The sequence below is a fragment of the Pungitius pungitius genome, chromosome 16 (assembly GCF_949316345.1).
Source record: "Pungitius pungitius chromosome 16, fPunPun2.1, whole genome shotgun sequence".
NCBI classification, from domain to species: Eukaryota; Metazoa; Chordata; class Actinopteri; order Perciformes; family Gasterosteidae; genus Pungitius; species Pungitius pungitius.
The window spans coordinates 1,460,311-1,486,124 of NC_084915.1; the positions used below are offsets into that span (position 1 = coordinate 1,460,311).

Here is a 25,814-nt window from a genome sequence, read left to right on the forward strand (position 1 = left end):
TTAGTATCTTACAGTATCTAACAGTGCTTACCAGCCTTGATCATAGTAAGGTTTTATTCTCATAAGTGTCAGTGATAAGTGTCATAATCAACATTGTATTTTCAACAATGAAAATTGGGCACAGCCCATGGCACACAAGTGGATAAAAGTCATGAAGTAAGTTTAGAGGATGCAGATTTTCAAACTCAGCATGCGTTCTGCCTTATAAATGTTAACCAGACTTGATGAGGAACTAAATAAATAGATGGGCACATGCGCTTTCTATTGGAAGCTCTTTACCACCATTGGTGTTTAGAACACAGAGAATGGTTTTACATTTAACAGTGTCCAAATGATGCTTTGAATCATAAAATTGCTTTAAATATTGATGTGGAGCCGAAATTCTCTCTGCTGCTCTGATGAACCCTGTTTGCCCTCACGAACACAGACTGAATGTGTAAACAGTGTTGTGACCACCGCCACAGGACTCGGGAAGAGGTAATGGACTGTAAGAAATGTGCAACACCAGTGGCCCCAACAGCTGTAGGGTTGATTCATATCGGGTGTTGTGTTTATTGAGGGTGCTTTTTCTAAGCTACTTCCTATGTGGCACGCAGCACCTGGTTCACCTCTACAAACTGCTTCCTGACCGACGTTAGCCTTTTTTTGCTCTTTGGCCTGTCCACCTGCTCTAAAAGTCAGTCAAACAGGTGTTCATGCTCTTCCAGCCTATAACACAGTCTGTTTAACAGCGGCAAGTAGGTCATTACCTGCATTAGCTGTTTTTGGCACCGTGTCTTGACATGAGTTGCTGAGTCAGAGCTGCTGTGCTGCATAGACATACCTTTTAATAGCAGCTGTTCAGGACATGTGTTTTTACTAAAAAGGAACAGCAAGGCTGGTCTGTAGATGGGTCCAAACTGCAATGCCTCAACATCTCCTGGATGAATTGGCATTCTGTACAGACACGCACGACCCACATAACAATTTGACTAAAGGCTTTTCCTAATAAGCCCCAGAATGTTTATAATTTTAGTTTGAGCAAAACGTCTAGATCATTTTCAATGGATTGCGATGTGATATTTGGTCCATTAATGCATGCATCTCACCAGGATGTACAGTGAAGATCCACTGCCTTATTATCTATGCCAGGGTATCAAACTCATTTTAGGTTTGGGCCAGATGGTAAAATCATAGGCGCCGGTGTGGTCGGCGGAGAGGGGGGGCGCCGATGGTAACCAATTATGGTCCATGTGGCAAATGCAAAACACAGCACACGCTGCTACAGGCGACTCCACCACCACCACTTTCCCCTTTACGCCTGTTTTTCACTGACTGTTGGTCCTGGAGAGCAGCCCAAACCTGTCCAGATATTTGGCATGCCTTTGATGCATTGATTTGCACATTTAGATGGTTCGCTGGCTTGTACGCACAGATCGAATACCGATTTGACCTTTATCTGTTTGGCCTGTGGAATGTCAACTAGTCATTAGTTACCTCTTGTGAACTCCATTTTTACCGTATTTCTTATACAAAAACAGATCAGCACAATACATCCCACACATATGGAACAAACAGATGGTAAAGAGAAGCGGTCACAGTAATCCCTTCTCTGTCCTTCAAATTGTCCGGTCTGCATTATCGAGGCATCCGGGTGGCTGTTTTCCATCAGCAATATTGGAGAACAATAAAAAACATGTGCAGCTCCCTGAGTGACAATGTCAGATGACGGTGTCAACACTCATTGTTACACTCTAATGCGGCAAACCTGCCACTCCCCGTTTTCGACTCCCAAATACATCCATTATTCACCCCTCCTGGTCTGACCTTGGGTGCAATCCTGTGATAGCTCTCATTCAACAAAACTTCAACCCAGCTGACTCCCCCACAGTGATGGGCAGGGGGGACTATTGTCTTGTGATCTACCAGAGACTCACATCACTCTGCCGGGTCTTGCCTCGGGAGCCCCCGTCACCAGGGTACTAGCGTGCTGCACGTTCTCCCTGGGGTCGTGCCATGTCCCCGGTCAGGCGGGAGGTGCTATAAACAAAAAGAGACAGCGGAGAGAGAAGGAGAACAATGAATCCCCCTCTTTTTCTTCTTCCAGCCTTGTCTCCCCCCCCCCTCGTCAGCCACCAGGGACATTGTAAATCAGAGGGCAGGGCTGGGGAGAAACCTGAGCCGAGAGCAAGGGAGTAAGGCAAGGAGACATTAAAGTGGGAACCTGGCTCTCTGGGAGCCCGGCCATTCCTGTCATCATTAGGAAGCGTGGTAGACAAAGGCAGGAATAGATGATGATGAGGCGTGGGATGAAGGGAGAGGAGGTGGTGGGATAGGATACACACTCTCAGATGGACATTTATAATGAAAACAGAACTACGCATGGTGTCTCTCTCTTGTTTTTCTGTGACACTCGCACAGGTCATTAATCCAGATTGGCTAGGGGTAGCTCTGACAGCTCGGCCGCTGTAATCCAGCAGTGATTTTCAGGGAACAAGGGATTTTGATTTCTACCCTGCCAAGGAAGAGAAAACCAAAATCATCTATGCAGGGCTTTGCAGCGCTACCTAGCCTACATACAAGTAATGTCCTTGCATTTACAGGGATAAAGCCATCTCTGACAATGGGGGGGGGGGGCGGGGGGTGATGGGGAGGGAAAGGCTGAAGTGAGGAACTGATGAAAGGGATAAGACAGTGTGTGTGTGGGTGCGTGTGTGTGTGTGTGTGTGTATGTGTGTGTTTATGGTCTGCTCAATTAACTAAGATCTAGTTTTTCCTGCCAGGATTTTAACCCTGGGCCTGAATGCATCATGGGTTTAGAGCATATGAGACACTGGTTTAATGCTGCAGTGGGAAGCATGAACAGAAACCAGTCCATCCATTGTGGATCTTACTTTTCTTCCTACCGCATTTTTATTTGTAATTTGCCGCTATCTTTCGTGTCTGTCCACAGTATTGAGACGATAACATCATCCGGCCTGGAATGCAAAGACTCGATTGGTTGAGTAGTATCACATGGGATGGTTTAACTCAAATGCAAATGGTAGCTTTGTGTCCTCAGTTTCAGGTCGATAGATTGCTGCCAGAGCAGGTCCTTAAACTTGAAAATACCTCAGTGCATTCCATGTTAATGAAAAGTTAATGAATTTTTGTTGTTGATTGGATGCCTGAAATAAGGTCTTTTAGCACAAGCTGAAATTTTAAAGAATTGTTCGGAGGTTAGCAAAAGTCACAAAATACCGCTCTGGTCATTAAAAAGGGGGTTGCTATAACGAGTCTCAATGAGATGACTAAACTAACTTACTAGAACACTAGTCCTTTAGTTTGGTGGAAGTGCCATGAAGTCATGAGACTCTAATATGGCTCCTTTATACCCCTGTTACGTTCCCACCTAGGTTGGAACTCGTTTTACAGGTGGGGAACGTAAAAACCTGTGCTGGCGCCCCCTGTATAATCAGCAGTGGACATTGAAGTAGTGTGGAGGGGGGGTGCAGCTGAAACAAATGAGTCCTTACACGTAAAACTTTGTGTTTGGTCCCCGTGGGACATTTAGTAGGTGACACAAACAAACAACAACAAAACAAAATGTACACACATAACCAAATCAGGGAGGAGAAGGGGATTGTGGGGATTGGGGTCAAAGCAAGGAAATAAACAAAAGGTCCCTTTTGCTCTACACCCCTTTCCCTGCCTAACACAATCTATCCCTAACCAGCTCACCTCTCTATTGCAAAAAGTACAGGGGTGACCCCACCCAGCTAACTTAGTGTGTGTAACAAAGGTTTACCTACGTGATGGAAAATGTACACCCATGGGCTGAACTACCTACCCCTTCTCCAGAACTGAGGTAGAGTACCATTGGGTCTCACTCGACCAGATCCCACACAAAACAATGTCAGCCAGGCCATACAACAAAACACAGCCTCTCCTTTCTCGTTCTCTTTCTCTGTTCCTCAACGAGGCTGGTTATATGGGCCACCAGCTCGTTAGCTGATTGCTCCCCAGGTTTTATACAGCCACGCCTCCTCGCCAACAGCCAACCAGCACTGCACACCTGTAAACCATGACAAAAAACAAAACACTACCCCCACTCACAGTTAAAGGCAGAGACACAAAACATGGGGACATGTAACATGTGCGTTTTCCTTTTCATTTAACGGAGCAAAATCTGTAAGAATCAACATTTCTTTGCCCCTAAGATTGTCTCACAAAAATCCTGATTCCACTTGAGCTTTTGTTGAAGCAACCAGCATGAGGCTACCTTCCTGGTTGGCTTACAAAAATGCATCATCCCTGCAGCGCTCTGTCCAAGCACCTGATACGGCTCCAAATCGGTCATGGTTGAAGAATGTTCTCACTATTCTTACTGTTTACCAAGGCTGTCAAGGTGGGTTTAGTTCTCTTACTCTCAATGACATGACACAGTAACTTTGGCCGCAGGTATCTCCCCCCTCCCTCTCCCTCTTAGAGGTAACTAAGCCCAGTGGAATGTTTCACACTGCTCTCCACGACCTCTGCAAGTGTTTGGACATGGCTTCCACCCATCATCTCACATTTTCCCCTTCGAGGTGGTGAGGCTTGACCCTGACAGTTCATGAAGAGGGTCGAGGAGGAAAGCCAGTGCCTCTTTTGACTGGACTCTTTACACGGCAGACCAAGGGAGGGCTGTTATGATGGAGAGAGCCGAAAGGCATGGAATGGAGCTCCATCTAAACAGAGACAGCTCCTTGGGGCACCTTGAAGGCTTATCCAGTCCAGAGCTGTAGAAGAGCTTCTATAGGCACAAAGCTCAAGGTTTTTTCACAGGTTTCATTTCAGCTAATTAGGTCATAAAGTTGTCTCTCTTCATTAAAGTGTAGCTTTATCCGGTCTATCCATAATTGGTGTGTCGTTTGTTGACTGGACTGTAAGAATCATCTAAAGGAAAAGAAGCAAGGCTCAAACAACACCTTCAATCTCACTCGAATATTACAGCAAGCAAGTAACAACTATGTGAATTCATTACCCATTACGATATGAGAAGGATTTTCATTGCTTCTTAAGGTGAAACTCTCATGAGACATGTTTTCTGATGGCAGGGTGTATTCTACACATTTATTATTGCTTCCAAAAACCTGTTTTAGAATTGTTATCATTATGGCATCATATAGACTGTGTATAAAAACTGGACGTCACCCAATACCCGTGTCACAGGCCAATAGCTTACATTCACACAGATGATCAGTTTGAAAAATATCTGATTAAATATGATATTTAATATTAATAGCAGGTAATATTAGGCAGGCATTTGAACGAGGGCTAGACAGATCTTACACAAAAGGTAAAAGGACTTTACTTGTATCTAGCTCTTCTGTTTTTCCGACCGATCGAAGCACTTCACCCATTACTGGCCATACTGACAGCAGGACCATGTCCATTAAACTGGTAGATGAGGAGTGCCTGGTCGGATTGGCTGAGATGTACCATTGTGCAGAGCTCCTGAAAAGCTCCTGAGCCGTAAAGGTGTTAAAAAGCCTAATAATAAGGACCTCGTTGTCAACGTGGTTTGTCCAATAAAATACATCGACGTGCAAATGGACCACATGCTGGAGTGGGCTGGAACCATGAGGGGTGGGCCAGAGTCTGGTACCTTAAAGAGGCTTCTATCAATCTTTCGATCAAACACAGAGAAAAAAGTCATGGAGTTTGACTGTAATGAGAAAATAAAGGCTTTTAATAAAAGCTTTTTTTTTCTTTTATTTGTCACATTTTCTTAATGCATCTAAGTGGAAATACTGATTGGAGAGAAACCTACAAAAGCTCAAGATCTTCACTGACCTTCACACTACATTCACAGTGCATAATGCATGAGCTTTTTAAAACAAGAAAAACGGTGTTGCCTTGAAATTCTAACCACAATTACTATGAGAACAAATCAACAAAGATCATCTTTGACATGGCAATAACAGTTGGTGGGCTTAAACAAATGTAAAGGTAAAAACCAGACATGCTTTCCTGAATGTGAATTTTGTAGCTGGTTAAATGTAAAGGTCATATTTATATAAACAAACAATTGCTGGTATATCAGAAGGTAAATTCTGGAAGATCAGAATTTCACCATTTACTGTTATCTCCAATTAAAATCTATTATTTTCCTTTCTTAGATCCATTTTCAGTAAAACAAAGTAGTTTGCTTTGTATATTCATGGTGATGTCACTGTCCTTATTGGCAAGGCATAGCAGCTCTGTCCTGGAAAATACATTGGGCTATGTTGCACATAACAGCGCTAAAGTAATAACGGAATATTAGCTTACCGCTCAGCAGGTGATGAGATGGGGTCGAATGTACGAGACAAAAGCTTCTGGCGTTTGCAATGGTGGAATACATGGCATTGTCTGATTGGCATGTCTGTGTGTGTGTGTGTGTGTGTGATAATTGCCTCCTGGAAGTAGATATGAGGAAACGGGTATGCAATATCGCTCTGCTATCTCTCTTCCAATCCCACAGATGCTCTCCTTTTCTTTGGATTTCATAAGCCTTCACCATGCCTTTCCACATGCGGCGAAATTCTGCTGCAGATCCAAACAGAATGATCATAATGGCTTCATCAGCTGGAGAATGCGTCAACTAGTCATGTCTTTTCTTTCCACTTTTGCCAGTAGCATTTTTCTTACAGAAAATTAGGCATCTCAGGGAGGCCAACTAACCGCTAGGCTTGAATGGCTCCTGTCACACACTGTAATAACCTGTGTGAAAGGCCAGGGCTGCCTCTTAATGCCAGGTGAGAGAGAGGCGAGAAACAATTTTGTTCTGGTTCCCCGGCAGCTTTGTCAGCGAGAGTGTGTGTGTATGTGTGCCTGTGTGAGTGTGTGTGTGTGTGTGTGTGTGAGACGTAATTACCGCCGCCGCCCCTCCTCCCCAGAGCAGACTGGGAGAATTGGGAGAGTCATTTCATCTTTGAGGAAAGGAACGTATGGGAACTCTGCGGGGCGGGGAAGCAGAGGAAGCTAAATTACAGAGCAGCCGGTGGGGTACTCTGACCCTCTGTCCTGACACCACTTGGAGCCCGAGAAGAAGGCTATTTCTGCCAGAGGGGCAGGACACAGTAACATGACATGCTTGCAATCCAACAGGCATTCACCAAACACTGCCTCAGTGAAGACTATATTCTCCAAGGATGAGACAGAGACAATTTAGACCTGTCGCTCTGTCGTTGATTCAACGCCTCGCTATCATAGTTTCAACAAAACCTGAGCTTTAACAATCTGGTATTTGTTAGAGCTGCTGTCACTGCACTCACCTGCACTGCTTGGTTTACAATTCGACAGTGACATTTGTTTTTCTTTGGAGGAATTATCCTTAGTGAGGCAAACGTGAAAATAGGTTGTTATAAAAGACGGGCCCATTGGAGGTTTTCAAATACCAAATACCAGCAGGCTAATCGTTCACTTGATAGCTAACACTAGCTGAGTCAAGTCAAAGTTTAAAAGGGTGAAACTGAAAAGGTTAGCCCTGATTATTTGAAGTGGGGTCATGCGTAGATTCCGGTGTTCTGCAAGGTTGAAAATACATATTTTATAAATGCAGTTTGGTGGCTCTGATAAGAGCAACATTGCAGCTTTGGATCCTTGTCAGTAGGACCGTTCTTTATTTCTGCTCCACAGCTCCATCCATCAGTTAGTTTGCTGTGTCATTTTGTTACTTTGGGATTTAAAACGTGGTGACAGCGCTACATTGCTTAGCTTCCAAACCTTTATGCTCGTCAACCACCATCTAAGTTATTGACTCAGCAGCGGCATTATGCAGAGACCTCTGTCGGAATATGTGAAAATATGTCTTTGGAATGGCTTGAGGAAGCAGAAATTTGATGCTAAAATGTTTACCAAAAGTCACATGACAACATGCGGAAAACACCGGACAGCCACAGGATGATATAACAAGTCAAGAAAAATGACATAATGAGACTTTTAAGAGTAACAAACAATGCAGTTGTTTGTTGAGGAGAATTTCTGTCCTCATCAGAGCTGTTTGTCTTTGTTTGGTGGCGTCATCAACACACAGAGATGACAGATTTAAAACGTCTTACTAACGAAACACAAATGAACTAATAAGTCAGATTGTAGAGTGACACCATTGCTGTAATGTATTCCAAAGGTGCCCTTAAGCTCTTCGGACCCAGGACCATTGAAAACACATTCAGGATCCCTCCAAGCCCTTCTTTTGCAAGGAAGTCAAAAGACAGCCAAGATATAAAATGTTAAATTGTGGTAAGACATTGAAAATAACCATTTTCCTCACCCAACTCAGCCCCCTTACATTTCTATTATTGGCAACCCACTCAACTGCTGTGTTCAGAGAGAAATCCATGGAGCTTACAGTGTGCCTGCCAAATGTAATTGCTGCTCATTACAAAATACAATCAGTGTATGAAACCAGTTGAATAGTTAAAACCCTGGAAGATAGACAAGGGGTTAATGTTTCCTTTGACACTCCCATCTGCCCTCCTCACCATGGCGCCCTACCCACTCGGTCTTCATAAGCCCGTATCAATTTTGCAGATTTGCAGAAAGCGTAGTGGAGGTGGAGGTGGCGGGTGCAAGGGGACAGAGGGTGAGTCTTGCTTCAGAGCCCCGGAATGAATAGAGGGCCCCTCATTATGGAGCAAAGGAAAAGACAAAGAGTTCTCGGTAAGGAAGGGGGGAGCTAGAGAGGTAGATCCTTATATAATTAGACCAGAGGAGAGAGTGTGAGGAAACATGGGGAGAAACAAGATGATGAGAACTGCAGCCTGAATGCAGCCTGTTCATGTTTCATATTGTGGGACTGGGTCCAAACTGAGGGAAGCCAGAAACAGGAAATTATTTCCTCCTCAAAAAGATCTGCTTTACCTTCTCCTTGGCCCCTCTGGCTCTTACTTCCCCCCCGTCCCTTCTCCTCTCTTCATCCCTCAGGGAGGATGGGTAACAGCCAATCCCATTGAAAGACAGATCAATAAAGAGATATATTGTCATCACGCAGCGCCACCCGCTTAATCAATTAATCTATAATAGAATCCATTCACTGGAGCCTCTTAGAGGGCCTGTCCTCCTATTACTAGCTATGGGTCAAAAAAAGGTGCAGACATATGGGGGTCTCATTACTAGTAATGATGGCTGGGGTGGGGGAGTAGATTCTGGTGATATGCATTCAATGGCCTTCCTAGGTAATAGTGGTCATGTTTTATATTATATCGCTTTCATCATCATATATATATAAATATATATATATATATATATATATATATATATATATATATATATATATATATATATATATATATATATATATATAGATAGATAACAGTAATAGTTCAGCCAACCAAGATTATAAGCAGCAGTCCTAATGAGTTATTATCTATCCACTAAGGCATCATCAGATATAGGGACATACGTTATGCTCAATGCACAGTATGCTGTTGATGCTATCTTGATATTTTCTGCCTCAAGCCAATGTTGCAATGGTTATAACCTCGGTATAAACACTCCATCACTGTCTGCCATTTGGAGATTGCAAAGGTACCTTAAAGACAAGCATTCACTGTTGAACACAGATGGGCTTCAGGTGAAAATAAGAGTTCATGGTTCGTGCTAAAAGGAAGTATTTGCCAAGTTAATCGTGCACATTTACTCCATCAAATTCACAGAAAGCTAATCTTTGTCATCAACAGCCATGGGCGCACACATAGCAGGGGGACTTTTATTCCCCTGACTCAACTTTATCAGTTGTAATTGTAAGCCAGCAAAATTACCTCTTGAATTCTCTTGAAATCACTCTAGATCATACAAGGTAAACTAGATTAATGCAAGTGTTTCCATATAGGCTTTAGGCTTCTGTATAGCAACATACCTTTTTGGAAACCTTTGGTTGCCTGAACATGTTGAATTTAACATTTATTTTTAGTAAGCTCCACCCTCTTGCGTCAAAAAATATGATGACGAAGAAGCCAATCATATAGCACCGAAGTCCCTATGCAGTAAAAGAATATAACCCTTAAAATGAATAACACCTCTGTGATCACTCAGTTTTCTTTCAGCTTTTTGGGAGCTGCCATGCAAATGGAGGTGTTCATGAGCAGCCCACTTTAGCTCCTTGGCTTTTATATTTGATTTGTAAGGAAAAGGTGGACTCTTGATAGAAGCATTTAATCAACCGTTCACGGCGTGGAATAATGCAATCGCTGGTAGTGGCAGCACACCTGCCAAAACAAAGACCCAATCTAGAGGTCAGGCATACATCATGGTCTCAATTCCATTATGGTCATTAGTTTATTCACCCACTGTGTTATGCAAAGAACACAAGGATTGATCTTCCAACTCCTACAATTTACTGTTTGTAAATTCTAGCATTTTTACTTTTTTTTTTACACATCAATTTAACATTGATGTGTAAAAGATGAGCTACGTAAAATGAAAAGTCACTGACCGCCCAAGCCTTTCAGACTAATTAGACTCCATAGATCAAAGAGGAGGTTGTCTTTTCATAGCGCTGCCAGGAAATGCTGTAATACTGCATTTCCTGAAAGCTGAAGGCCTTTGCAATACGTTTAAATGAATAGCAAAAAAATCACCTCTTGAAAAAAAAGCCTTTGTGTGTGGAGAAAGCATAATTCTATGATCTATGGCTCAGCTGCAGTGTGGCACCAAACCCCTATGATGGGCTGTCGCTGTAATTCAGCACCTAATGTGGATAATTAGTCTAAATTCATGGAGTGCTTGATTCCACTGACAGCTTCACCAAACGTTTGACGAAGACACCGTGGTAGCGGCATCAGTCACAGGCGAACGAAAATGCGGTTAGTGGAGGGCCTCTTCATGTTTTATTCAATCACAGAGCGATGCGCAATTAATCAGTTTCTACAATTAAATTAAACATGTACATGCATAAAACATGAGAGAAATATCAGGGGTGTGTAAACCCTGCACGGTGAACCCCGAAAGCAGTGTTTGTACAACAGGCTTTGAGGCTTTGGTGAATCATTCCTTTTGAGCCCAATGTCAGGAGCCGTGTGAGACCGAATGTGCCAAATCTCAGCTCAGTATGCACCCCTTGATGCAGACCACCATCCAAAGCATTTCTATAAATGTCAAGAGCTGTTTACTAGGTCTGTCTGACCCCTAATATTTATTCAGCTTAACAGTACTCTACCCAATCACTCTGTATGCCTTCATAGCAGAAGCGTGGCCCTTTATATGTCAAGTCTCATTGGCTGCAGTTTGCTCTATCTCCTGGCACAAATAATATTGTTTTTCGCTTTCCATTAAGTGCAGGCAAAGCCCGGGCTGAGATAAATACTGACATTTCGCAACGGTGTGCAGGGTTTGTCTGTGTCTCCCGGTGCCTGAGTGATTTCCGTTGGCTGATTTGTAAACATAGCACCACAGTTGGCATGGTCAAAGGTCTTTCAAGTGTAAGGAGTCATTTGCATTTGGATTCATATTGCTGCCAACATAACTTATGCCTCTGCGGTTAGATTATTGCTCTGAGATAAATGTTTTTATCTTCTCTCTTTGCACCACATTAAATAGTGTGACTTCAACTCAATTAGGCTGTTCCTAAACAGATTTAATCTAAGTGGAATTAAAAAAGGACTTTGGGAACATTTACCGGAAAGTATTAGTATTCTTACTCCAAATTATTCATATATGCAGGATGCTGCTATAGCCTATGATGGTAGATATAGTGGTCCTTCTCTTTAATGTCATTGAACCATTTTACAGCATTTAAAAGAAGTAAACATAAAATTCATTATAACCAAGATGGCATTCAACCAAGTTAACCATAAGGGGCTGTAGACATGTAGCCAAATTGAAATAAAGAAGTAAATTATATCATACGGCAACATGTTTTTGGAAAACATGTATATTATTCTGGAAATAAATAATAATTCTGGAATAAAAAACAATGTGATAGTGATTGCCTTGGGATTCAAACGATCGTGTTTAAGTTTTGTATAAATAGTAGGACGTTGTTTACGCATGGAAACGCGTTATTTGATCGCACTTTTATTTTGAAAGCGGTACCGGAAACCACCACTCCTGCTCCATGCGTCTTTACCACAGTATGTGTGGGCTCCTGCAGCGCGCTGTGTTGGATGAGGCCGGGGGAGTTCATTCCTAGTAGCGGAGCAGGAGGAGTGGAGCGGGGGCGCGCAGCGGGCACGCAGCGGACACGCACGGAAAGAAGAAGTGGAGCTTCGTGTTTAACAAAGTTCACAGTGGCTCTCAGCGGCAGCACCTCGCGCACCTGCAGACCTGTCCACTCAGCGGGGCTGCTCGTGAGTGTTTCTCCTGAGTGACGTTAGCGTGGGGACGGGACGGGAGGGGGAACGCAGACCGACCGACAGACTGACCCACCGAGCGAGCGCCGCCTGCCACTCACAGCCGCCTCTCCTCTCATCACCGGCGGCTTACTTTCCACGGACCATCCGCCCACTTTTCGCAGCGGTCCAAACAAGTTCCCCGGCTTGAAGCGGCGCTTTCTTTGTGCAGCGGCAGAGATGCTGCGCGTGGAGCTTGATGCCGTTTCCATCCCGTAGGCTGGAAGTCATCCATCAGCGCGTCTCTTTGGATATATCATCACCGCTGCTGGACAGCCAGTCCGGGATCCACCGTAGCTGCCTATGACACATCTGAGTGGATAATGGAGTATCGCCACACTTCGGTTCCCCTACTGGTTTTATGCGTACTCACAACTTTGGCATATGGTGAGTGGAAATTGGCATGGCTGGTTGTTTTTGGGTTATGTTTGCACAGATGGAGCTTACGCTCCATATCCTCGGCTCCCACCAAGTCGCTCTGACTCCCCAGGGATCCGAAGCCCAGTCAAATATATAAACATACAACAAGAAATCGATTTCACGTCATTTTACCTATGGCACTATTTTGTGCCCACCTTTGTTTGCATTTCTGCATGGAACCCATGTAAGTGTCAGTGAGTTATAATCCCCCTGGATGATGTCATTTTAAAGGCCACTTAAGGCAGTGGACACATGAGTGGCCCATGTGCAGCTTTACTCTGCGTCCAGCCCAAGGGACCGTGGATTCACACCAGCATCTGGTCCCCACAGAAACGCAACGCTGCTCTGTTGTCTAGCCGCTCGTTTGTCTCTATTATCAGGCCCATTAAGGGAAGACCTGTCCTCAGCACAGTGCATTTGTGGGAGAGAAATGGGGCGATGGAGCCTGTGTCCCCTCTTCCTGCTGCATACTGTAAATGAGCAAGGCAGGGTTGGGAGGGTTGAGTTCCCCTCTGTGGATGGTGATGCTGACAAATTAATGATTTCCTTTTTTCTTTTCTTTCTACTATGATGGATAAAAGGCTTTGCCAGATGCTACGTTTTAAATGTTAAACAACAAGGTATAGGTATAAACACCAGCATGGTGTTGTGTAGATCTGGATAACACACAAAGTGATGCTGGATAAAGGGGCCGTTTCCTTGAGTACAGCCTCCTCTAAATCCCAATTTACACGAGTCCTACACCAAGCAGCATATGGGCCTTGTTTAATTGCTCATTTTTTAAATAAAAAGATCTGCTTTCAGCTCCCCTCAAACTAAACTATGGGCAGAAAGCTAGAACTGCACCCTCAGGGAGACTACTTGTAGGCCGACTCCACATCAATCAATGAGGCACGACTGGCAGTTGGTGACCAGCAGGCCCTTCGTCCCACGCACCTACACAGAAACACCACCCGCCTGTGACGCACAAAGCATCACTCTCCTACACAAGTGGGCTGTTCTAGTTTGTGACAGCATGGTGTCGTCGGGCCTGGACCCAATGCTGAAGATCCCCTTTCTCTTTTACAATGCTGTAAACATTGGCCATGGACCCAGAGCATAACAACTCACAGCATCTGTGAGAGTGCTCCTTCACTGACTCCAGACGCTCCTCTGGGACAACACAGGCTGGATTGAAGCGTCTTACTTTCACTTGAGCAAAAACCGTGCACTGACTGTTTTTCTTCTTTTACTTTTTGAAAATGCATTAGTGTCACGTTGATATCCAGAGCTACAACGATTAAAAGACGGGAGGGAACTTTATTTCAGTGAGAGATGTACACAACGAAATTGCGATGCTTTGTTTAGGATTGGCTGCCCAACTATCTCATAACAGGGTCCCCCCCCCCCCCCCCCCCCCCTGAAATAGTGTACCTTGTTTGCCTTAAACATATTAAACCCCCTTCCGCCTGGTCAGCTGTACCGTTGAAGGACCTAGGCTCAGAGGCCCATATTTGGAGGGCCTGGAGCCAGGTACCCGTACATTTAGGGCCTGGACCCAGAGACTTGTATTTGGAGGACCTGGACCCAGAGACCCGTATATTTAGGGCCTGGACCCAGAGACTTGTATTTGGAGGACCTGGACCCAGAGACCCGTATGTTTAGGGCCTGGACCCAGAGACCCGTATCTGAAGGGTCTGGACCCAGAGACCCGTATTTGGAGGACCTGGACCCAGAGACCTGGTCTTTTATTTTTCTGACGTGCAGTCCAATGTCAGAAAATATAATTTGGCATTTCTTGCTATAAATATTGCTTAAAGGATGAGTCAAAACATGGACAGCTTGAAGTATCTGCATAGTTAGATATCCCAAAGAAAATTGTCTGTGATTCATTTCTGGTTGGTTCAGTTACTTATTGCACATTTCACATTACTGCTTAAGGCTTGCTTCTGCGTCTTTACGCACAGTTGTATTGTTTATTTACATGTCAGAGACTTTTTTTGCGCCCTGCGTCGCCACTGCTGCTTTTCATCGCCAGCGTTGGCGGAGATCTCCCTCCAATGACGGGTTGCATAAGGGCTCATATTTAAGGATTTCTTCCTTCTCTTCCATCTGATCCTTTCTCTCGTAAAAAATCTTTGTTTCAATAATAGCGGGATTGTGTTATGAAACCAGAAAGGATGTAGTTAGCAGACCAATCACAGCCTTGCAGACTGCGTGAGGCTTGCGTAGCTTTTTATGCTGTTTTTTCAATATTGTATGAATGAAGGTGAATATTTAGTTGATCATTTTTATTTGAGTAGATTTACCCTGGATGGTAACTTCAGTACACAATAATAAACAGATTGGATCAAGTTAAAGGTAAGAAAACCTTTTAATTTCTCTGCACAGTCCGTGCTATAAAGTGCAAGTGGCATCAACACTTTCATTTGGTGTACATTGACTGAGGGGATTGACCCTGTAGCGACATCTCTATTAGGAACGTTGGTAAAAGATAGCAAAGCTACCTTGTACTGGTCTCAGCATTGTGGTGATTAGCGCAGTTTAACAAGTATTGAGCTCAGCCTATTGCAAACTGACGACATGTGAGCTTTTTTCAATACTTTGTCAGTGGAAAGAATCACACAGGAAAAACTCTGTGGTCTGTGTGTCTGAGGGCTAGCACCCACTCCCCCCCCCCCCCCCACCGGCCCGCCCATCTGTTCCTTACGGATCAATTAGCCCGTCAATGGCTCAGCAGGTTTGGCTGCGATGAACGACGAGCGCGCTGCCTCTCCTGGAAGGTAGAGGCACGAGTCGGCCTCGGTTTGCTCCGAATCAATGATGCCTCTCCAAACCGCCTCCTCCTGTCTCCACAGAATCAGCAGCGCTAATCATGCGCTGCAATTGACGTTTGAAGCTTAGTCTCCCCCACCAATTTGCTAAATTTCGAGCTGACTGATCAAAACGCTTGTGCCTTTAGTTGTCACTGAGCAGTCACTCATTATGTATCCCCTTGATAATAGAGTTTCACGTGCCCAAATGTTCATTACACAGCAGCTGGATGACGTAGTGCATTATTTGTTATTGGTGTACTGGGCCGAAGCAAAATGCAAAAGAGCATGTCACTTTCTATCTGTAAAGTGATTGAAGTGCTCTGATACGTACTGTGCACATTCCCGCCACCCAGGGCCATTACTCCTCACCGATCCCTCCATCGCTCATCAGAGGAAGACTTTATTTAGCAGCTAGCGTTGACAGGTCAAGTCAGCTAGTCCCTCTCCGTAAATGTCTGCGGTGGTACCGCCCATGGGGCCTGACACAATGCTACCTGAGGGGCCCACCTCAGACTGCAGATGGTGGGGGAAAATACCAACTTAAATAAATAAAACCTTCTGCCCGGGCAAAGTCATCGGAGTAGTGTAAAAAAAAAGTATTTCAATCTGCTCAGGCGCCAAAAGAAAGCTCCAAAATCTGCATTGTGTTTCGGTCCTGTGGGGTTTTTCAATCAAATAGCTGAATTTTTGGTTTACCACAGAAATGCAAGTGATGAAAAATGGGATCTCCTCCCCACTCGTCATATGCTGCTGCATGGGAAGAGCCTTTGGTGTAGTACATGGCTCAACATTGTTGTTGACATCAGGGAATGAATCAAACAAGAGCATAGGATTTTGAAGAGAATGGGGGCCATGTCCCCCTTCAATCCCTGGGGGAAACTAGTCCTTTTTTGTTGTCATTTCTTTAAATTGGTGAGTGATTAGTACAATAATCCCAATAACTCTGCTCCTGTAGTGCGAGTGATTCTTCAGGACTTCACACACACGGACCTCTTCAGTCAATCTTTAGAGTTGGACCACCTCTAACTGAAGCACATGCTCTTTATCTAGCATGACCGGACATGGAATCTTGCGCCATTTTTTTATCACCCATAGATGTTTCTGGCGTGTAGTTGGAAGCACAACAGAGCTGTTGTGTCAGAACGCATAGCTGCCGCTGTCAGTCATCACGTATATAGGGTATATAGGTGAGAGCCTGGTACTCCACAGCTGGATGTGAGGATAGAGCCTTCAGATAAGGGAAGGCTTTTCAACGACGGTGCATTGAGGTGATGTGCAGAGGAGCAACTCTGACAGGTGGCGAGGATTCTTTCACTTTAAAACTTCTCTCTGAGAAGTGATTTCCGCTGGAGACTTGTCATTTGGTGATGCAGTGTTGATACAGTAGAAGGGAGTCGACCACAGTTTGGTAGTCAATGTGCAGTCTTGTGTGATGTCCTGAAGGTTAAAGGCTCATTAAAGAAATCTGACTGGGCCGACGAGGCAATTAGAGTCCTCTGGTTGTGCAGCTCAGTGATTTGGCAGCTGGGTTTGAATCCTTGAACCCTCTTATACATCACTTTCGCCACTTCCCAACTCAAGTAGACTTTTAAAGCTATATTCCTCCAAATGCCTTCCGTTGGTTCTCTTTTTTTGTCACTGTAATGCTATCAAACTTTTAAATAGGTGATTCCTATCATGCTGTCTTCAGGTACAGTGCCAGAGTGGACCATCTTCACCTGTTGGCTTTAAAAAGGGCAACAACTTTGGGTCTCCCAAATATCGTTGGCTTGGTATGAAAAGTAAAGGCACACTATGCAGTTGTATGTCAGATTGGTAATGAAAACACAGACAGGTCGTACAAGCTTTGCGGCATAATTTTCAGTTCAGCTCAAAGACTCAAAGACCTCACATCACTTCCCCGCTCATTTTTTGTTCTGGTCCATCTAGTTCTTTTTCAGTTTAATCAGTGTCTGCACTTGTGTGTGATGTTGATCGGTGAGAAGAACTTCACACCTCACCGTCTAACGACTTAGTGCATATGAGTAACTTGTGGCCTTTCAATACTATTAAGGAAACATTCATTTAAGGCTACATACTACATTTTGTTATCACTATTTCTTCACACGTCAAAAATGAGTTGCTACTGATGGCAACCAAAGGAAAAACAGCTGGTTGCTAATGGCAACCCTCATTGGCAGACCCTATATGAGAGCACTGTAGTAATTCATCCAACTAAAAAGAGCACAGAGAAGTTGTCTCCATCTCAGAACTGATTAGTTGCTGTCAATTTAATAATAATAATAATAATAATAAAGTAGATTGTTTCAGCATTCATCAATGAGCTCACTTACAACCCCCTTCTTCATTTCTTAAACGTACCTTGATTGTTTTTCTTCTGAGTTTTGGACTTGGGTTGTCCCTGACTCGAGCCCTTCCTCCCCGCTGAGATGGATTAGAACAGATAGCAGCCAGCCAGTGTGTGTGTGTGTTTGTGTGTGTGTGTGTGTGTGTGTGTGTGTGACTAGGCGGTCACAGCTGTACTTGAAATACGCTGCTGTGGGACAAGAAGCCAATGGCCTTCTCCAACAACTGTGGAGCCAGTCCTCCCTGAAGCAGGAGAGAGAGAGAGCACACACTGCTCAACCGTAATGGACTGATGAGAACAAATGACGTCATCAGCATCCAGGAGATACTATTTATGAGTTCAAACGTGTCCTCCGACATGTTTGCTCCCTTGTGAAGGAACACTACTGCCACATTTCTCCTCTACGTCCTCTTGTCTCTTCTCATCACAGAGAACAACATTGAGAGTCCAGTCACTACATGCAGTTGCTGCTCTGCTGTTCCAAGCCATGTCCGAAAGAAAATGAACGCTTGTTACTGGAGGCGACTGGAACTCAGACTAACGACTCTGGGCAGGCTGTGCGATGACTTGAAGGATGCTGGACTGCTTGTATTCATGTCCTCAGGACTACTTTTTGTAAAAAGTTGCATTCAAAGTTCTCGGAATGGTTGGAATACTTTAGCTACCCATCCTCTCCATCATACACATTGACATATGATGCGAGTATTCATGCAGAAATGTGCTACTTGACAGTTGAAACATTAATACAAGGAAGTTAATCCCTAAATCAATCAAGTCTCAAATCTAGAAGCCCCTTTTTTTCCAGAAAAGACGGCCCTGTTTTCTCTCTCTAAACAGCGAGCGGGTTCTGCTCTGTCAACCCGACCACACACTCAGCCACAACTCATGGCAGCATGAAGCAGGAGGCAATTCTTTAAGTCGATGTGGAAGTTTGGGTCTCTCAATTTCCATGAACCCCCCCCCCCCCCCCCTTCTAATGCTGCATTCACACTAAAAGCGAAATGTAGCAAATTGTTCCGGCAAGTAGATTCCATGCAAAGTCGGTGCACAGATGCATTTTGGTTGCAAACGACTCCGATTTTAAACCGGCAGCGTGAATGATGCACATGTTGAAATATTTCCAATATGGCTATTCATTTTTCCCCACGCGGTCTTGCGAAAGCCAATCAGCATTGTGATGCTCCGCCTGTATTGCTGCGGATGTCGAATCACAAACAATGGAAGGAAGCGATGCAAATTAACCACGAATAGCAGGCGATTAAACCCACGCAAGTAAAGAGTTACAAAAATTGGTTGGCTTTTGCTTTTGGTGTGAACGTACCTTAACATGGCAGCAACAAAAAAGAAGCACCAGCCCTTACTCGTGAATCCGTTCACGGCCCAAAGAAAGACACAATGAAAACGCCCAATTTCCTTTCACACAGTCGACCCCGGCGACTTAGATGCTTAGCATCAACACAGCCTCAATTAAGGAGATCGACTCTTTATGGCCGGCACTGTGCATTCTCATGCGAGGGCCTCATTTTGTTTTCCCCACAGGGTCAAAGAGTGGGAGGCTGTGGAGAAAGCCGCTCCAGCCTGCCTCCCTTGCTGCTGCCAATTTAACTATGAATGCACATTTGCAAATCAATTCCTGTGGCTATGGTGGCAATCGAGAGGAGGAAGAGGAGGCGGAGGAGGAGGAGGAGGAGGACTGCAACAAAGCTGTAAAAACAACATATTCTTGAGAGGGAATCCAGCCTGTTAAAAAGAATTGCAGATGAGGAGGAGATGGGGATGGGAAGGTTGTTGGATGGTCTTTGATCTTCATCTAACCCGTCCCTTCTCTAAAGATGATAATCTCAGTCTGCTCACTGGGTTTATTGTACTGAAAGTTCGGCTTAAAAGACTTTTACTTGCCGTTAACAGCTATGTCTGTCTTTTTCAGAGTAGAATTGGGTGGGAGGGTGGATATCTTGAATGCAGTGTGAGGGTTAGCTCAGCTTAGCCTTAATATGAGTTGCAAAGCCAGAGCAGGGCTTAATCTTTCTTTTCTCACTGTAACTCACCACAGAGTGATGAGTTTTGAGGCCCTGCTCAAAGCCTCACCCAGACTAACCGACTGGTGCACAAACCGTTCGGTTGGTGTTACATGTCCCCATGTTTTGTGTCTCTGCCTTTAACTGTGAGTGGGGGAAGTGTTTTGTTTTTTGTCATGGCTTACAGGTGTGCAGTGCTGGTTGGCTGTTGGCGAGGAGGCGTGGCCGTATAAAACCTGGGGAGCAATCAGCTAACGAGCTGGTGGCCCATATAACCAGCCTGGTTGAGGAAGAGAGGGGGAGAGAAAGAGAAAGGAGAGGCTGTGTTTTGTTGTATGGCCTGGCTGAGATTGTTTTGTTTGGGATCTGGTCGAGTGAGACCCAATGGTACTCTACCTCAGTTCTGGAGAAGGGGTAGGTAGTTCTGCCCATGGGTGTACATTTTCCATCACGTAGGTAAACCTTTGTTACACACACTAAGTTAGCTGGGTGGGGTCACCCCTGTAGTTTTTGCAATAGAGAGGTGAGCTGGTTAGGGATAGATTGTGTTAGGCAGTGAAAGGGGTGTAGAACAAAAGGGACCTTTTGTTTGATTCCTTACTTTGACCCCAATCCCCACAATCCCCTTCTCCTCCCTGATTTGGTTATGTGTGTACATTTTGTTTTGTTGTTGTTTGTTTGTGTCACCTACTAAATGTCCCACGGTGACCAAACACAAATTTTACGTGTCAGGACTCATTTGTTTCAGCTGCACCCCCCTCCACACTACTTCACTGTCCACTGCTGATTATACAGGGGGCGCCAGCACAGGTGTTTACGTTCCCCACCTGTAAAACGAGTTCCAACCTAGGTGGGAACGTAACAGTTGGTCATGTTTCGTTGACCTCGTTGACCTCAAGATCAAGACATTTTCAACTGCTCAAAGGCCTGACAATTTCATCGCAAGTTTATTTAAGCTTATTCATATAATGAGTTGAGTTGCAGAGTAAAATTACTTCAGGGTGAACTTTTCAAAGCTCCATCCTCAAAACTCCCGCCCAACTTGCAAGTTGTTCACTTCTCCATCTTTGTTTTGAGCCTCATTCTTTCCTTTTTTATTGCTTAACTGTTGGGGGTTCTTGTGCCGACAGCAGCTCTCTAATCACACGCTGCAGGCAAGTTGACAGTCTCTCTTTTGACCCCTGACTTCTTAGCAAGGGATTATTTCTGCATAATTGGAGCAGAATTGTTGCCAGGAGAGGCTGCATGCTCATCACTCTGTCAATCACGGGAACTTTGGATGCATGCAAATGGAAGAAAAAAAGATCTTTCTATTTTAGGACTTTGAGTTTTAAACTTTCCAGTTCCAGTGATGTATGTGATCTGCTTGCTGATTTTCTCGTGTTTCTGCATTTTCAGACAAAGTAAATCTGCTTAGGAATGAAAGCCCATTTGTCTGTGCTGGTCAAATAGAGCTGAGGAGTTGGCAGAGTAGGGGTGGGGGGGGGGTTGGGGTGGCGTAATCCACTGTAGATCTCTAGTCGTGGTCCTTAGATTTATTTCAGCATAAGTCAACTGAGCGGCTTGTTCTCCCCCCCCCCCCCCCCCCCCCTGCACTCTGCCATCCTCCAAACAAGAAAGGACATTGCAGCAGGAGTTTGGACAACTTTATAGTTGCATTTTTCAGCTTGGTATTTTTCTCCGTCACCCTCTCTCCTCTCCAAATAAAATAAGGCTGGAATAGTTTTTTGAGGTTGGAAAAGTCAGTAATCCACTGTGTGTATGCTTTGGTCTCCACATGTTCATGGAATCTATAGACAGTGGACCACACGAGCCTCTCTGAGTCCGTTTGGACACAGCATCCCTGCTGGGTTCATTTTTTCTCTGCTGGTTTAATCATCCATATATTTACTCTACAGGTGAAAGTCACGTTTTTTTGTTTTTTTGTCACTACAGATACTTCACATTCCCCTCTGGAAACAAGGCCCCCCTTTTTTCCATTGCTGGCATTATGTCTCCTATCGGCATTCATTTGGGCTTGGATGTGAGAACTATAAAGGCTGTAATTTGTCTTTGTCTCCAGACGGTATGAGACATGGACAAATCGAGCAATAGACACAACTTCTCTCCTTCTTCTTCTCTGTTTCCTGTCAGAACGCAGTCATGTGCAGCCTATAGAAACGCCTTCAGAAGAAACTACACTGTAGCAAAAGTCCTGCTAAAAAACAGTTAATGGAAACACGCTTATTCATTTTTTTTCACTTTGGTGCAATTGTGATTGCTAATTGAATGGAAACAACTATTTTTGACTGACCGGCTGTTATCGGATACAAGGCCACCAGGCACATCACACATCTCTTTGGCAAAGTTAACCATCTTATATCACTCTCCATACCTGTCAAACCCACTGACTGCGTCCCTGTGGTTTCGTTAGCTCCCATATAGCTTTAAGAGCTGCTGCCATCCTGCTGTAGTACACCACCTCCAGGAGCTAACAGGTCCTTAGAGGGTCCAGACCTCCCTATTAGGGAGGGAGACACTCTGCTCCAGTCGAGCTCTTTAAAATCCAGCTGTCCATTTTTTCTGATGCGAGTTCCTTATTTCCGGCCCCGGCCTAATGCGATAGATCCGTCTACACATTCACTGGGAGCTCTGTAGCTGGTAAATATGATGCAGCTTAGGAAGTCCAATGTCCTTAAGTTGTGTGGCAGCGCAGTTGGTTTCTATCAACATGCAGAGCTGTACCATAGCACTCACACTAATGTGCAGCCTGCAGTTTCCCACAAGAACATCCTCATCAAGACGATAATATGAGTGTCAATTTAGAAGGTGTCTCATCGTCTTTGGAAATTAGCAAAGCGATCATTTCATTAAGTGTAAGTTAATGTGAACGATCTAAGAGCTGGTGTGTTTCCTCTTGATGGCATTTAGCTCCGTTAACATGCTGCATGGTCTTTTTTTCTTTTAAAGCCTTCGGTTTACATTTCCACATGGCTTGTTCCAACCAGGAACCTTGGCCTGTAAAATTTACGAGTCAGCTCTTAAAAGCTCTGCCCCCCCCCCATTACCCTGCGACCACACACTCAGTTCGGCCTTAATAAAAGATTGTATTGTTAAAGCTATTGAATAGAATGTTCTGACTCTTTCATTGTCGTTTTTATAAATGTATCACATCGAATGTTTAATCGAGTAGCCTTACATTATAGAATTCTAGAAACTGACCTTTATTGAATATAGATAGCATTAGACTTTCTAAATATAGCCCAGTGGGAGGGTGCCAGGTGTCTGTTATTGTTCATCCTTGAGGACTTAGTCACTATTAACATTCAACACTATGAGCTCCAACCACTTAGTACAGAGAGCCAGCTGCTTTAATGTACTGTAACTCAAAATGTCAATACATGCTTTACATGTCTTGACATATAAAAGCATGTACTGTATATGCTTACTACAAAAATAAGTTTGTGAATCTATTTCAGTTTCAGTTTTGAAGATTTTGATGAGATGAAAATCCCAGTTTCAAAAAGAAAGCACAAAGAGAGAAAATGTACTATGTTTCCCATTAATGGCAGTGAAAAATGTACACGGTGTATGTAATCCCATTGGGCAGCTTGGTTTATGTCTGGTATCCAAGCCTCAGACATGAACAAAGCTGCAGACTGCAACTAGATGCAAATTTAAAGCCTCAACCTCAGGTCCTCCTTTTTTAGTGTTCCAAGTCTCTGTCTTGGTGAATGTAATTGCATCGAGAGCAGGGCCATCAGATGGTACTCTACATTCCCTTAAGCCACAAGAACCTCCGTTTTTGACCCCCGCAAAGTGACAAATCACTGGGGAATTGTCACTTTGAAGCAGGTATTTTTACTGCTTTAAAGACTAAACCTTTTGAACCCCCTCCTCATTCGTGCACCTGTGGCAAGACCCATTACGCCCCTCTCTCTTGATGTTGTACCTGATTACACTTTTATACTTATGCTCTTGGCACATTGTCAGCTACCTTTTCATAGGAGAGGAAGAACACAGGAAACATCTCGCTATTTTGGTGACCTTCTGGATGTTTGAGGGTTACAGCCTCCTCCTTCTTTCTCTTCCTCTGCCTGAGCAGTTGTGGCACCATATTCCTTTCATATGTATATAGTGTCAGATAAAACCCAATACCAAATATAAAGTGTATTTAATGGCGCAAAAGTATGGGGATACCTGCCCATCTAAAACATGGGCATTATTATGGAGTCCCCCTTTACTACAAGATTTAGCCAAAATAATTGTTAGGGAGGTTGGGACAAGATGAACTGGGCTGGTTGTAAAGGTGTAACATTATGTTACCAAACTAGATGTCTTTATTGACTTTGTTTTTTGCACAGGTGCAGCATGACTCTGCAGTCAAAGGACCTTCCCTAACTAATTCCATGAAGTTACAAGCCACAATTAGCCAAACTTCTTTGGAATGCTGCAGCATTAAGACGTCCCAAACACCTTAGGTCCAATGTTGAAAACAAGCACCACACCTTACGGAAGGCACTATACATTTAGGCAGTTTGCTTCGTCTTCCGACAAACACATTTGTTTAATATGCGGTGCTATGTGGCACAAAATATTACAAGCAACGCTGACTGTGAAAAATATCTTAAGCTTAAAATCTGTATAAAAATTCACTGCTGCAAATTCAACAGTCGTCACTGGAACAAAACTATTAAAGCAACAAAAAAAAAGACACCACTCAAGTTGCCATTCTTTCATATGCTCTCCAGGGGGGAGGTCCACTTGTGCCTGACGGTGCATCAGTTTGTGTCATTGCTTTTCATGCATAATGGTTCTGCCAAAATGTCATTCAAATTGGAGGAGAAAAGGAAAGGCGGTGGAAAAAAGCAATTTCAAAGCTTGCAAAAGAACCCTCTGGGAATTGCCATGTCTCTGTTTGCTTTGGTGCCTGTCTTCATTTTTTTGCATCCATCAGACTTTGAAATCATTGCTAGAGAGTCTGCAGACTCTACTGAGTTGTTGCATTACATGCTGATTTCGTGCAGCGGGGCAGTCTGTGATTTACTTGTGTTGATTCTCTGTGACTGTTTTACACACCGAGTGGTTGAGTTCCACCCCAATGCGCGCGCACACACAAAGGAGAGCACACATCTACCAGCGGAGAGGGCTCGTCGGGAAATGCGTCATTGTTTGTCCATCCGCTCCCGCACCCTCATTTTGTAGCTTTCTACTAAATCTGTAGTCCGTTTCATGAGCTTTAAAATACCTCTCTGGCTTCGGGATACGTCTGAAAGTTCCTTTCCTGTTGTCCTGTTGCTGACATATGCATAATCCAGCATGCACCATCAGGACACGAGACCATACCCTATGGTGGACTCCAACTCAATCATTTCCCTCTGTTTTATCTGCAGGATCTCGACCCAGGTTGGAGGATGCGGCCCCCCGGATCGTGGAGCACCCCTCTGATCTGATTGTGTCCAAGGGCGAGCCGGCCACCCTCAACTGCAAGGCCGAGGGACGGCCGACTCCAATAGTGGAATGGTACAAAGACGGCGAGCACGTGGAGACGGATCGAGATGACCCTCGGTCCCACCGGATGCTGTTACCCAGCGGCTCCCTCTTCTTCCTGCGAATCGTACACGGCAGACGAAGCAAACCCGACGAAGGGGTCTACGTGTGCGTGGCGCGCAACTACTTGGGCGAGGCGGTCAGCCGCAACGCATCGCTGGAGGTGGCAAGTAGGTCCTTCATTTTTGGTGCACAGTACCTGGTGAGGGCTTAGACTTGTATGTGAGCAGGGACATTGTCTCTGTAAGGAGCAGTTTGAGGTATATATATATATATATATGTACCTCTCCTACAGAGTGAGGACGTTTGGCCAATCTTCACTTCTTCAAAGGCCTGCCTTAGGGTATTGACCTGGTTTTAAGTGTAGATTAGGTTGGGTTAGATTGAGAGG

The 25,814-nt window shown here is 44.4% G+C and overlaps 1 protein-coding gene across 4 annotated transcripts in view; it reads left to right on the top strand.

The window, feature by feature from the left end:
- Positions 1 to 25,814, top strand: part of robo3 (roundabout, axon guidance receptor, homolog 3 (Drosophila)) — a 117,425-nt gene that overhangs the window by 41,472 nt on the left and 50,139 nt on the right. For 3 of the 4 annotated variants that reach the window (XM_037467296.2, XM_037467295.2, XM_037467294.2), the window contains exon 2: positions 25,267 to 25,593. In XM_037467296.2, coding sequence (XP_037323193.2) covers positions 25,267 to 25,593 — 327 coding nt within the window. Of the gene's footprint in view, positions 1 to 12,071; positions 12,702 to 25,266; positions 25,594 to 25,814 lie in introns of those variants that run through there. The other variant, XM_037467297.2, reaches the window with a different exon arrangement.